The following is a 15,672-nucleotide window of genomic DNA, read 5'->3' as shown; positions in this document are numbered from 1 at the left end:
TAACTTGTTCACTGTTAGTTAGCATGTAAAAACGGACTTACGCTAACATGAACAACATTAACTTATCTGAAGTCCTTTCAGAAATATGTTTTAGCATAATCTTGCCAAATAAACAATGTAGAAATCTTTCTTTTCTAGTCGCGTTAGCTACCCAATATGATTTCGAGTTTGAAAAGAGTTTGCTAGCATGTCAGGTGGAGTTTCACTGACTAGCTAGTTTAACGTTAAACCACCATGATGCACAGCATGCGTTCATTTTGTGAATTCACATTTCCGTCTTTGGTAACGGCGTTAGGTTTTGTAAGCGCTGTGGCAATAATACAACGATGCGTTGACCGAAAATGTACTTTTAATACTTAAGTATTTTTAAAAGCAAGTAGTTCAGTACTTTAACTTGAGTAAAAATTTGACTGCACAACTTTCACTTGTATCGGAGTAACATTTGACCAGCGGGATCTGTACTTTGACTGAAGTAATGAAGTTGGGTACTTTATCCACCTCTGATTATTGACTGTATTTTGCCTGCTATACTGCACGACCCATCACTACAGCGTAGCATTGACATGGACCATTACCACCACACCGACGACACTTGGTCTTAAACTGACACTGGGGAACAATTCACATGCACTACAGTGTCTTGCAAAAGTATTCCTCCCCCTTGGTGTTTGTCCTGTTTTGTCGCATTACAAGCTGGAATTAAAATGGATTGTTGGAAGGTTAGCGCTATTTGATTTACACAACAAGCCTACCACTTTAAAGGTGAAAATTATTGTTTTATTGTGACACAAACAATAATTAAGATGAAAAAACTGAAATTTGGAGTGTTTCGTATGAAACCCCTACTGTAAATCAGAGCTGGTCCAAACAATTGTTTCCATCAGTGAAGAGTTTATAACATCAACGAAACTGACTTCATGTTAAAACTGTTAATATTATAGTCAGGCTGTCTGTTGTTGCCCAGATGAGGCTGGGTTCCCTTTTGAGTCTGGTTCCTCTCGAGGTTTCTTCCTCATGTCGTCTGAGGGAGGTTTTCCTTGCCACCGTCGCCACAGGCTTGCTCATTGGGGATCGATTAAAGATAAAATTAGCTCATGTCTTAAGTCACTCAAATTCTGTAAAGCTGCTTTGTGACAATCTCTATTGTTAAAAGCGCTACACAAACAAACTTGACTTGACAATTCACTTCATAAGTCACATAATTAGCTGATTAAGATCCACCTGTGTGCAATCCAAGTGTCACATGATGTCTGTATAAATCAGCCTGTTCTGGAAGGACCCTGATTCTGCAACACGACTTGGCAAGCAACCTGAAAACCAAGGAGCCTCCAAACAGGTCAGAGACAAAGTTGTGGAGAAGTATAGATCAGGGTTGGGTTATAAAAAATATCCCAAACTTTGAATATCCCACGGAGCTCCATTAAATCCATTACAGCAAAATGGAAAGAATATTACAAAACTTGAGAAGAGAAGGCCCCGCCCACCAAAACTCACAGACCGGGCAAGGAGGGCATTAATCAGAGATGCAACAAAGATACCAATGATAACACTGAAGGAGCTGCAAAGATCCACAGCGGAGATGGGAGAATCTGTCCATAGGGCCACTTTAAGCCGTACACTCCACAGAGCGGGCGGGGCTTTATGGAAGAGTGGCCAGAAAAAAGCCAAGGTTCACGTTCCAGCAGGACAATGACCCTAAACATACTGCTAAAGCTACGCTGGACTGGTTTAAAAGGAAACATTTAAATGTCTTGGAATGGCCTAATCAAAGCCCAGACCTCAATCCGATTGAGAATCTGTGGCATAACTTGAAGATTGCTGTCCACCAACGCAACCCATCTAACTTGAAGAAGTTGGAGCAGTTTTGCTTGAGGAATGGGCAACAATCCCAGTGGCTAGATGCGCTAAGCTAATAGAGACGTACCCCAAGAGAATTGCAGCTGTAATTGCAGCAAAAGGTGGCTCTACAAAGTATTGACTTTTTTTTTGGGGGGGGGGGGGGGGGGGGGGGGGGGGGTTAATACTTGTGCACACTCCAGATTTCTTTTTTTTTCCATCTTAATTATTGTTTGTCACACAATAAAACAACAATTTGCACCTTTAAAGTGGTCGGCATGTTGTGTAAATCAAATGGTGCTAACCGTCCAAAAATTCATCTTAATTCCAGCTCTTTGCGTTAAGAGGCTTTTGGGAAACCCACCCCAGGCTGATTTATACAGATATCATGTGACAGATCATGTGACACTTTGATTGCACACAGGTTGATCTTAATCAACTAATTATGTGACTTATGAAGTGAATTGGTTGGACCAGCTCTTATTTAAGGGTTTCACACAAAAGAGGGTGAATACCTATGCACACTCCAGATTTCTGTTTTTTCATCTTAATTATTGTTTGCGTCACAATAAAACAACAATTTGCAACTTTAAAATGGTCGGCATGTTGCGCAAATCAAATGGTGCTATCCCTCCAAAAATTCATCTTAATTCAGGGCTCGAAATTAACTTTGGAATGTACTTGCCCTCAGGGCAACCGACCCCAAAAATGTACTTGCCCGCATGCATGTATCAGTTGCCCTACTTTTTTGCAGGTTGACTGGCTAAAATCCAGATTCATATATCAGTAATATCACTTGTAAAATATCTGAACACTTATACCGTCATTCTGTGCACACTGTATACTTTATATTTATTTAACTATTCCATACTTGACTTACCTGGATTACTTTGCAGTATGCACCTATTTTTGTTGTTGTTTGCTTGTTTTGTGTATACGCTTTTTTATCTGTTTTTGTACTACGAGAGCTAAGTGAGGCGGCACGGTGGTGTAGTGGTTAGCGCTGTCGCCTCACAGCAAGAAGGTCCTGGGTTCGAGCCCCGGGGCCGGCGAGGGCCTTTCTGTGTGGAGTTTGCATGTTCTCCCCGTGTCCGCGTGGGTTTCCTCCAGGTGCTCCGGTTTCCCCCACAGTCCAAAGACATGCAGGTTAGGTTAACTGGTGACTCTAAATTGAGCGTAGGTGTGAATGTGAGTGTGAATGGTTGTCTGTGTCTATGTGTCAGCCCTGTGATGACCTGGCGACTTGTCCAGGGTGTACCCCGCCTTTCGCCCGTAGTCAGCTGGGATAGGCTCCAGCTTGCCTGCAACCCTGTAGAACAGGATAAAGCGGCTAGAGATAATGAGATGAGATGAGATCTAAGTGAACCGGAGTCAAATTCCTCGTGCGTGTCCACACACCTGGCAATAAAAGTGTTTCTATTCTATTTCTATTCTATTCTAAGTAATTTGCATAAAAAGCAATCTGGATGTATATTATAGAGTATGCAATAAAATATTTCAACTTGTTTTGCCATTGTTTGATTACTGATTGATAGAAATAAAGTTATAACACTCGTATGTGTTTGGTGTTTATTTCATCATGATGAACAGTAAAACAACTCTGTATAACTACTAGTATCTTCTATTAAACATGTTAAACAGTCAGAAAACATCATGTCATCACGGTCAAGTGTATCTGATCAAATCAGAATTAAAAATCAGTCCAAAAAGACGCTTCGTTCGTTCTAGCCTACGTGACAGTGGCGCCTCGTGTGAATAATCATAATATCATGTAGCGCCATCTCGCGAATGGAAGCGTCAACTACCGCAACGAACCAAAGTCAAGGACAAACGAAAGAGAAGACGGGAAAAATAAAGTTTTCGTTCTGTTTCTGTTAGGAATCACAACAACTTAATTTTTCTTGGTAAAACAGACATTCAAACACAGTTGTCCGACAGACAACTAGTGATAATTTTATTGTTGCCCAAGTATGAGAATGACTTGCCCATGTCCGTCGGTACATGCTTAATTTCAACCCCTGTAATTCCAGCTTATAGAGATCTTGCATGTGACGTCACAGCCGATCCAGATTGTGACAGACGCCATCTTGTAGGTCAAACGCCATATTCCGCCTTCTACTTCTGGGTCTACTTCTGCTTTTACTTCTACCTTTTCTTCTGGAAAACCCTACTATATACAATTCTACTACAACGGCTGCAGCTACAAGCTCTCCCTACCTGTGCACGGTTTTTGTGTTTTTTGTGTGTATTTTTGCGTGTTGTTCGTCTGTACCGGACTTCAATATCCACTACAACCGTATGGACTTACTGGACATTGGTTTCCAGCAGAAAATGATGGTTTGTAGCGATTTCCATCGCATGCACAACATTCCGGACGAGGGAAAAAAAAAAAAAATCATTCCGGACGAGACCAGATTGTGAGACCAGCGGGGTCTCCGTGGATTGTTATTGGAAGCAAAGCGAAGGAGGCGGCGCCGGGAGCCGAAGCAAAAGCGAGGCTACAGGCAGAGCCGGCCTGTTGACTAAGCTCAGAAAACAGCCACTCAAACCTCCACTGCCAAGCCTCTACCTCTCCAACGCCAGATCCATGTAAACAACATGGACGATTTGGAATTACCTTATTCTATTCTATAATCGGCTGGTCAGTGCTATACTCAATACTTAAGTGACTTACCCATCCAGTGAGGATCATTTTCTTGTTTACAAGATGCCACATCTGAGTCGCTAACAAATCCTGAATTTCTGTAAAGATAACTGTCCAGAGATTTATAGGCACGCAGTGCTTCACCACTGAACAGCGAGGGAAAGTTGATGAGGTAATCATACACGTCTGGGTATTCCGCTGGCAGTTCAAAATCCGGTCGTGAAAACTCCGTCCGGTAAGCCATAAGGGTCACAAATCTGTAGATCGTTTATTTTAGACATATATCTAGTTATCTGTTCATTAGAAAAATGAGCCGTGTAGTCCGTCGGTTGAAATTGATCCATTCTGTACACGAGCGCAGCAGTATTCAGCGGTGTTTTTGACCGACACGATGGCGGTTGTGTACTTTCTGGTCACGTGACTGCAAGATCTCTATAATGCGACAAAACAGGACAAACACCAAGGGGGATGAATACTTTTGCAAGAAACTGTATACATCACTGGAAGAGTGGCCAGAAAAACGCCATTGCTTAAAGAAAAAAAAAATAAGAAAACATGTTTGGAGTTTGCCCAACACCATCTGCTTTTCATCTTAATTATTGTTTGTGTCACCAAAAAAAAAAAAAATGCTATTTGCACCTTTAAAGTTGTCGGCATGCTGTGTAAATCAAATGGCGCTAACCGTTACCTCCAAAAAATCTATTTTAATTCCAGCTTGTTATGTGATAAAACAGGACAAACACCAAGGGGGAGGAATACTTTTGCAAGACACTGTATGCGTAGGAAAAGATGCAATTTAATCTCTCACTGGACACCTACAAGAAGCACCAATAACAATGATATGTAATAAAGAGGCCTATTAGCATATAGCGTTTAAAATTCCAGCTACACTGCTCGAGAACATGCACTCAAACTAACACCCCACACACGCAAAGACAAAAGCGTACCGTGTACACATCATTGCGTATTGTTCAAATTCTTATATGGAATCTAATCCAAAAAAAAAAGATCATATTGAGTTGTTGATTTTCCTTGAGGAAGTGTTTTATGGTTCTATTATACTACAGCATCTCACCAATTACTTTTTTTTTTATTTTTTATTCCTGTTCTTGGCTGATAGACGTGAAATCCGATGTCATCATCTTCTGCTGCGGCTCATCCGCCTTAAGGTTTGACGTAGTTGTGAATTTTGAGATTTTTTTTTTCCTGTTCAACATGTTTGTAAAAAGTGAAGTTACCATAGCCTGAACCAGTTTGCTCAAACCAGTCTGGCCATTCTCCTGCGAGTTCCTTCTGGTTATTTCCGTCTACAGAACTGCTGCTCAATGATTTTTTTTTTTTGCCACCGTTCTGGAGATCAGCAGTTTCTGAAATATTGGAACCAGCCTGTCTGGCACCAACAATAATTCCAACAACGATGAAAGTCACTGAGGCTGCATCCCCTTCCCCATTCTGACGTTTGATGAGAACATTAACTGAAGCTCCTGGACCTGAATGACTTTATGCATTGTGCTGCTGTTACATGATTGGCTGATTCAAGAATTCGACGGTGCTGTGGCATCACAGGAACGTAGAAAATGATATGAGTAACATAAAATATGATATTAAACAGAGGCTTCTCATGGTAGTGGTTATTAACAGAAATAAAGATGAGAAGCGTGCATACAGACGCTCACAAACACAGACGTACTCAAACACACACACACACACCTTACCTTCATCATGAATTTCTGCATGGCATGAGAAAAAAAAAAAGTATAAATATTGTTAATAATGAAAAATGCAACGAAATTGTGCTAAACCACCACCAAACCTAAAGAGGATTTAAAAAAAAAAAAAAAAACCACCCAGCAGGAGTCCATGGCCGTCTTTTTCTCTCGACTCCAAGAAGCTCTTTGGCAATATACAAAAATAAATCAATGAATTTGCCTTGAAAGAAATTATTTGACCAATGAAATCTAGCTGATTGACTATTTGGTGTCTGAGGAAAATGACGTGTATGTTATTTCTTGCTTAAGTATCTCTTTCTATCTTACGAACTTAAGAGCATAAAACATATCGATCTACAGCTTTACGAACACTTCAGCCTTCGCTGATTGTCTTCTAATGAATATCGATCATCATTTTGCCTGACACGTGCACTAAAATGGTGTTACTTTATGAGCTGAGGCTCTCATAAAGCTTAAATGTGCATCACTGCTCCATCTTTACGATGTTGCAAAGAGATGGGTTTGATGGTACTGTCTCTAAATAATAATAATAAATAATAATAATATACATTAATCATGAGAAATCAGGAGATCATGGGGGGAAAAGTGTGAAAGCATATGGTAGCAGGAGATACTGTAGACGTTAAAAATGAAGGCGGGTCTGTTTGCTGACCGCAGACTAGTGGGCGTGTCTTGGAGAGTGGGACCGCTGGGCATGTCTCAGAGCCTGTACATGGACTTTATAACGTGGATTTCTGAGTCGGTCCCAATCCTTCAGAAGAGCTTTCTAAGCCTTGACAAGATAGCTGATGTCAACTAACCAACATGTCTAGTGAAGTCATGTCAAGATAAAACCAGATAGCAAACTCTTAAATGTATGTACACGGGTCATTCTAGAATTCGGGGTACATTTCGCATCTCTGAGATAAACCTTTTGTTTTATTGAATCGGTTTTGAACAATTATGCAAATTATGACGAACTTTCATCAATAGCGATGCTTGATGTACATTTTAGACCCAATTTATCCATTAAACATTAACTAAACGACTCCCACCCCTCCCCCCACGTTACTGGCCGTCTTTGACTCTGGATTCATCCATTCAACTCCAGCAAACATGAAGTGATTCGGTCTAACAGTCTGTTTTTGGGGGTTTATTCTATTCACTGTTATCTACGGAAGCCGCGAGAGGCCCTTCATATAATCTTTAGGGGCTTTTCCACTACCAAACGCGGCTGAGTCGGGCTGAGTCGAGCTGAGCGGGGCTGTTGGAGTTGCATTTCGACTACAACCGCGCTGAACCGTGCTGGCTAGAAGTGGGTGGACACATTGGGTGGAGTTAGCGCAAGTGGGTGGACGTCACGTGATGTCGTTAGGCGGCGCAAACAGTGACATCAGTGACCTTTTAAGCGGTAGTCTCACGACCCGGATAGTAAACAATAAACATGGAGGACATGGAGTCGTTTCCTCGCTTGGGTTGGTCTTCCATCTTCTAGTTTTCTGATCTTCTTCTTCGTCGTAATTCTTCTTCTTCCGGGTTTACGGCGTTTACAGATCCCAGCGTGCTCACGGGGCGTGTGTGGGCATGTGAGGACACTCCTCCTCACCAATCAGTGCACAGGGGAGTGTCTCCTCACGCCCCTAGCCCCACTCGGCTCAGTTGGGCTCACTTCAGCCCCACTTCAAAACCGTGCGAGTGTTGGGTGCTGAGTAGGGCTGAAGTGAGCTCAGTCGTACTGCTCTGAGGTAGTCGAAACGCGAGCCGTGTCGGGCTGAAGTGAGCTGAAAAAGGGTAGTGGAAAAGGCCCATTTTTTTATTCACCTTGTCATCCCGAGATAACGACATAATTAATTCAGGATCTCGAAAAAACAACACAACTAATTCGAGATCTCGAGAAAACAAAACCGTTATTCCAAGAGAACGACATAATTAATTCAGGATCTCGAGAAAACAACACAGCTAATTCGAGATCTCGAGAAAACAAAACCGTCATTTCGAGATCTCGAGAAAACAAAACAATTATTCCGTGATCTCGAGAAAACAGCTGAGAAATGGTTCATTCAGGCGCGCCAAGAGACTTGTGATATGCTGACTTTGGGGCTATTTCTCATTCTGTATAGACGCAACTTTGGTCATTAGAATGTCTGGAATAATCGATCACCTAATAAGGCAATATTTTGATCAGGGGTTGACACAGGGACAGATTGCATTAAGTCTTTTAATAAGGGATCATTTCAAAATTAGTCCGCGGCACCTCCGCAGAAGACTGGCCCGGCTTCGTCTCTACAGACGGAGATACAGTGATCCAGCTGAGATCATGAAATAATTGTTTTGTTTTCTCGAGATCACGGAATAATTGTTTTGTTTTCTCGAGATCCTGAATTAATTATGTCGTTATCTCGGGATAACAAGGTGAATAAAAAAAAGGATTATATGAAGGGCCTCTCTCGGCTTCCGTAGTTATCAAATCAATTGCATAGAAAATCTATTTTCTGTATTATGTGAAATTTCAGTCATAATTTTTTTTTTAATCCGTCCCAATGTTCTTGTCAACTCCGTTGACTCCGTGATAAAACCGCGTAAAATCCGCAACTGTTAATAATACACATGACACCTGCACCGAGTGATGTCACTTCCTCTGGCGGGAAACTTCAGAAAGGCAGCGAGGTACGTTATGTTTCTTTTTTCATTAATTTGAACAAAAATGTTGAGGATTTTACACCAGCAGGAGATTAATTATTTGTCAAATCTGTTATTGTGGATACTGGAATGAATCTCTCACTCGTTTAAAAAAAAAAAAAAAAGATTAAAATCCATAAAATTCTGTTTTTATACATGCCACATGGTCGCTAGTTTGAGGTTAGCATGTGGAGTTAAGACACAAAATGGTGGGAAATGTCAACTCTGTTATCATCAGTTCTGTTAATGGATTGTCCAGTTTAAGGGAAACAGAGTTGACGATGACTTTTGTTTGTTTGTTTTCTGTCAACACTTGAATTGTACCCGCAATTACGGAATGGGCCGCATACTGTATACAAATACCAAGGACACGCCCACATTTTTCCAATGCTGTCCAATCAGAGTCAGTGTTATTTCTACATACAGACTCAATAACATGCCCAACTTTCCAAATCCTGCTGCCTTCACATGCTTGTTGGATTCTTGATGATGTTCAAGAGCACCACTAATATGTTAGCTAGTTCGGGAAGTTCCTACTGCACGCAGCAGTGAGTACTAAAAGTACTCAGTACTCCCATTAAACTCTGAAACTGTCATTTCCTCCACTACAATGAAAGGGTAAAGACTAGTAATACTATTAAAACTGCCTTAAGCTTCTGAAGCTTCCACTGATGATTAAAATTTGAAGAGATGACCTTAAAGACATGCCTTCTGTAGTCTGTGACCCTCGAACAGACCCTGCTCAGACACGCAGCCGTCTGCAAAGCGAGTCGATAGAGTCAAGAAGTGATGCAGTAATGAACTAGCACAAAAGAGCAAGGGCAGAAGGCAATGCGATTTAAAGGACAGGAAGCAATATAACGCAACATAAAAGCATCAGCTAAAGTGGTATGGGTAGAAGTTATGGTCAGAATGCTGAAAAAGCACGAATGCATTTCCCACTGCTCTGATCCACTTCTTTTCAAAACTCACTGAACTCGTAAAACTGACAAGTGTGTACGCGCCATGCTCTTCCACATTCAATCCCCAATCAGATGGACATGTTCTTTCAGCCGGAGGTATTCCTCTTTATTTTAACACATCATTCATCATTGCGTGGCTCGTACACCTCCCATTAGTGAGCCACCTGCAGGTTCCATGCAGATACAGCTTCCAGACAAGAAAACTAGTCAAACTTGCCAACACCTCTTTCTGATTTGTGGTGAATTGTGTGGTTTTCTATCAGTTCTATAGCTAGCCCTGTCATTTGTGTCGATATTGCACAAGCCTGGTGCTACCACTGAAGCCGTATAGCCAGCAGGAAACTAAAGACCAGCATACGGGAATTTGAGCGACGTGAAAAATCGTTGTAAGAACATTTGGTAGCTTGCATGTGTAGCTAGCTAACATTAGCTCAGCAAGGCACTGTATCATCGAGCTGCATTTACATTGATGCATTTGGCTGCTTTTATCCAAACTAAGTTATTGGGACTGAGGAGTCGATGGATGATGGGTAAGAACCTTATTCAACCCAACAATTGAAGAATACAAGCGACAGCATAAGAGCGAGTGTTTTACTGGGAAATACGCCACTCGTATTTTTCATACGAACTACATCCGGGACATATTTTTCAAAATCCTCACTCGTGGAAATCGTTGAATTGTTTGGATAAACTTGGGGACTTTTCGTTTGTGAATGTGTTGATATAATAAAAAGAAAATCACACATTGGCTTGAAGATACGAAGAAGTTTATCTTCTCGTGTTGAAAAACTCGCATTTTTCATGTCAAATACATTGCGGATCTGAGTGATGTATTTAAATTCTATTGGCTGGCTTTTTTTCGTGGTATATCAGATATATTCTATTCAGCTAGCATGATATTGAACGAGTCAAAGATGAGTAGCTGAAGGGAATATATCTGATATAGCCAATATTATTATTATTATTATTATTATACACTCTCTTCATATCAGCATTCTCAAAGGCCAACGCTAGCTTACCTGCGACTTGCTTGTGTTAGCGCGGCAGTGCAGTTACCTTCCAGCCAGTATAGCATTCGCGAAGGCCAATGCTACCGCTGTCAAGCTGAATATTATTATTTTCCCCTCTGTAATTTATTTTGTTACTTATAAAATCAACGTAGACAACTACACACGACGGAGCGACCTGGCAGCCAAAATTCTCTCAAAATCCACTTTTAATGAAGCAAACCTCACGGCCATGTTTGTTTACAAACAGTCACTTGCTAGCGTGGAAGTTTTACATCTCCGACATGTCTCTTTTCCAGTTTTTCGATGCCCGTTGGTATGTTTTTCTCTTGTAAATATGCATGCAGAATATATAATGAAGTTCTGGTAGCCTTTGGGGTGTTCAGCGCATCTTCAGTTTCAGTTTATTTATTTCATGCTTAATCCTAGCAGTAGCACTGGATCAGCCTCGTCTTCCCTCTTTCCCGGCAGACAAAGGAATGATTCTGCACATGTGCAGCAGAAAAGTTGTGTCATTGGATATTCGCAGAAGCTCTGATGTGTGATGTCGTGTCATCTTGATAATGTGCAATATTGCAACAATATTGCACGCTCGTTCTCCATTGGGTAGAGTGGCGTAATACATGTAGGAGTATATATGCTAACAAATATGCTAACAACATTGTATGCTATCAAACCAAATGAATGAAACCCTCTAAAAGGGAACATGATGCATGTTTTTATTCCATCAAAAAAAAAAAAAAGTGTCCTGTATGTATAATAATTCCCGATATTTCACTCCAATGACGTCACTCCCAGCGTTTTCCTGCTGACTAGACGTGCGTCGTTAAAATGGCGAACTGGTTCAAAATTAAAATTCTTTTGATTAACTTGCGCATTTTTCTGGATGTGTCCATATAATATAAAGAACATTACACTGTGGCGCGAAGATATGAAGTTTGTCTTCTTGTGCTGATCACTCATTTGCTTCGCTCACTCGTGATCCATCCATTCACCACTCGAAGATAAACTTAATATCTTTGTGCCACCGTGTAATATCCTGTATATATTGTGCAGTATATATTGCTCAGTAAACAGGATACATGTACTCAAATGTTTTATTGATAGAGATGTCGAGAATGCAGCTCACTCATGGGAGGAGTAGGAGTGTGACACTGATGTTTGGTTGAAGTACCAAAAGTTAGAAAACGGGCACAGACCCAGGATCCAGGAACGTCCTACTCATACCCCTTTTCCACCAAATCAGTTCCAGGGCTGGTTCAGTGCTGGTGCTGGTTCACAACTCATTCAACTTGCGAGCCAGCTGAGAACCAGTTTGCTTTTCCATAGCTCGCGGTGCTAAGGGAAGCCACGTCATTACGTCACTGTATACGTCAGTTACGTCGTTGTGTACGTCAGTTACGTCGCTACATTTGCATAAACCTTGGCGTGAATATCGAAGCAAAAACAACACGGAAGAAGCAGCAGCAGCAACAACAATAATAATAATAGTGGATGACTTCGCGTTTGTACAGCTGCTGCTTCTCGTCGCTTAAAAATGGCGATCTTTCGCGGTCTTGTTATTGTTGTTGGTCTTAACAACTCGGGCCCCCCCCCGCTGACGTAAGCGGTTCTTTCCTCTGGCCCAGCAGAGAGTTGGTGCTAGCCTGGAACCGGTTTTTCTGGCCCCAGAGCCAGTTCTTTGTCAGTGGAAACAGAAAACCTGGTTCCAAACTAAGCACTGGCCCCAAACCAGCCCTGGAACTGCTTTGGTGGAAAAGGGGCATCAAAGAAGTCAAGCTCAGAGGCTGACTAATAATGAGTAGCCTTTTGGCTCATTCACATTCGGTCCGGATCGTGTCAAGAAATGGTTTTGTAGAATGTAGACTGAATTGGGATTAAAGACAAAAATGGGATGACTTTATGGAATTTTATCTTCAGACAATACTCTGGGTCAATTCTCACAAGACAAACTTCTAGCTACTACGAGCGTGTATGGTAATATTTGTTCCTAAACATAGCCGAGGAACAATGCAATTTCACAGGACGAAGCCGTTTGCGTCACACACGTTTGTTTTGTATGATGTATACTGTATATGCAAAACTAGATAACCGATGTGAGGAGTCTAGTGCGCAATATATTCAATTTCTCTTAGACGCTCCGTGGGTGACGCATCTCAGGCTGACACTTTGAATTCTGGTGTGTGAGAGGATTGGATGTTGCTGCTTTGTGTGCGTGTCTGTCTGTGGGTAGCTGGGTACGTGTTGTTCATCTCTGACGCAGAATATTGCCTGAAAGATGACTGGCAGGTGAACAGGGTTGTCAGAGCTGGCTGATGCTTTGCGTGCATAAAAAGGCAGACATACCCATTTTTCCACATCTACTTGCTGTGGAAATGAGGAGAGGCAAAACAAAGAAGAGGCAAAACGTAAGAGGTCTGAATTCCACACTGCTCGGAACAATTCTTTCGAGAAACAGAGCATGGGCTCGGTCAGTGAGAAGGCATGCTGAAGGGCTCAGAGATGCAGGGCTGAGGTCACATCCAAGCTCTGGAGCACTAACATACTTTTAGAAAGAAGCTGAGGTTTGGGGGTATCGGTGAGGTACTTCCCTCAAGGGTATGTCTTTTGTACCTTTAATTACCCGTAGGTAAACATCATTGAAGAACAGCATCATGATGGTACTTCCAGTTGTGGCCATAAGCTCACATATACTCTTCATGGACATGAACGTCATGGCAGTATTGAGCTTTCAATAATTTCTTTGAACTGTTCATTCAAATCAACACAGCGTCGATATTATACATAAGAGAGCCAAAGTATACACACACCCACTTACATTATTAATTCAGTCATGCTGAAAGTTCCAAAGGGTCTTTTAACTTGCCAAGGCCTCTTAATTTCCTGTTTATGATCATGACTTACTACAGCTGGTAGCTTCTCTGTGCCAACATAAAAAACATAGTCACTTTGCCAAGGTCTGGAAGAAGACCCATACAGAAGACCCTTCAGCTGGTTCAGATGGTCAGGAACCACCAAGGCGCAGGCCTGCCATGAACTAGAATCTGTTGGAACATCAGTGCCACTGTCTACAGTCAAGTGAGGTTTACATCACCATGGACTGAAAGGCTGCCGTCCAAAAAAGAAGCCCCTGCTCCAAAAATCGACACCTTCAGGCTCGACTAAAGCGTGCAGCTGACCACATGGACAAAGAAAAAGCCTTCTGGAGGAAAGTTTTATGGTCAGATAAGACAAAGGTTGAGTCGTTTGGCCACAATGACCAGAAGTATGTTTGGAGGAGTAAAGGTGAGGTGTTCAACCCCAAGAACACTGTACCAACTGTTAAGCATGATTAAACAAAGTGGATGGAATAATGAAGAAAACGGACTACTTCAAAATCCTTCAGTATAACCTCAAACCATCAGCTAGACAGCTGAAGCTTGGACATAATTGGGTGTTCCGACAGGGCAATGACTCTAAACACATCAAAGCTGGGTGTGGAATGGATAAAGCAGGAGAACATTAAGCTTTTGGAATGGCCTTCCCAAAGTCCTGACCCCAACCCAATTGAAAATATGTGGGCTGTACTTAAAAGTCATCCCTATGCCAGAAAACCAACAAATTTAACTGAACTCTACCAGTTCTGCCAAGAAGAGTGGCAAAATATCCAACCAGAATTCTGCCAGAACCTTGTTGGCTACCAAAAGCATCTGGCGAAAGTGAAACTTGCTAAGGGACATTTTTAAAAAAAATAATAGGTGTGCTGGATGTAAAATTTTGACCCTGTGCTGATTTCAGAAAACCCAAAATAAATTAAAACTTGTGCACAAATTTCTTGCTTTTGCATTTCTGTTAACGTATGTGGTACAATCATTCTTCCCCAGAACAAGGAACAGTTCGAACAAATCACTGAAAGCCCAATATACTGCCATGACTTTCATGTCCATGATAAATGTATTAGACCCCTTTTCCACCAAATCAGTTCCACGGCTGGTTCGGAGCCAGTGCTAGTGCTGGTTCACAACTCGTTCAACTTGCGAGCCAGCTGAGAACCAGTTTGCTTTTCCATCGCTTGCGGTGCCACGTCATTACGTCGCTGTATACGTCAGTTATGTCGCTACGTTTGCTTAAACCTTGGCGCGAATATCGAAGCAAAAACAACACAGAAGAAGCAGCAGCAACAACAACAACAATAATAATAATAATAATGGATGACTTCGCGTTTGTACAGCTGCTGCTTCTCGCCGCTTAAAAATGGCGATCTTTCGTGGTCTTGTTATTGTTGTTGGTCTTAACAACTCCGCCCCCCCCCCCCCCCCCCGCTGACGTAAGCGGTTCTTACCTCTGGCCCAGCAGAGAGTTGGTGCTAGCCTGAATCCGGTTTTTCTGGCCCCAGAGCCAGTTCTTTGTCAGTGGAAATAGAAAACCCGGTTCCAAACTAAGCACTGGCCCCGAACCAGCCCTGGAACTGTTTTGGTGGAAAAGGGGCATATGTGTACTTCTGACCACAACTGGAAGTGCACCAACTTTAGGACATCTGTTTAATTCTTTGAAGAACAAAAATGTTTCAGTAAGAACTTTTTTCCAAAGGTTAGCATTTTTTTTAATTTCGCAATTTCTTAACATTCTTGAAATACTCTTTCATAAAGAGAAAACTAAAATTCCAGTAACATTTTTTTCTTATTTTAAACTTCATTATTTTAGAATATTGACATAATTGTATCATTTATTTTTACATTATTTATTATCCATAATTATACGAATATTTAATAATTACTTCTCAAAACTGATTTTCTTTGGCTACATAAAGTGGCGCTTGAAAGTTTGTGAACCCTTTAGAATTTTTTATATTTCTG

The 15,672-nt window shown here is 41.5% G+C and overlaps 1 protein-coding gene across 1 annotated transcript in view; it reads right to left on the bottom strand.

The window, feature by feature from the left end:
- ryr2a (ryanodine receptor 2a (cardiac)) overlaps nucleotides 1-15,672 on the bottom strand; it is a 589,347-nt gene that overhangs the window by 375,657 nt on the left and 198,018 nt on the right. Inside the window, exons 4-5 of the mRNA XM_060940301.1 lie at nucleotides 13,184-13,204; nucleotides 6,196-6,210 (exon numbers count right to left, since the gene is read on the bottom strand). Of these exons, the coding sequence (XP_060796284.1) occupies nucleotides 6,196-6,210; nucleotides 13,184-13,204 (36 nt within the window). The remainder of the gene's footprint in view (nucleotides 1-6,195; nucleotides 6,211-13,183; nucleotides 13,205-15,672) is intronic.

This window comes from Neoarius graeffei, chromosome 14, assembly GCF_027579695.1.
Source record: "Neoarius graeffei isolate fNeoGra1 chromosome 14, fNeoGra1.pri, whole genome shotgun sequence".
Lineage (NCBI taxonomy): Eukaryota > Metazoa > Chordata > Actinopteri > Siluriformes > Ariidae > Neoarius > Neoarius graeffei.
Note: the sequence above shows the minus strand (reverse complement) of the source record. Positions and strands in the feature narration are given on the sequence as shown.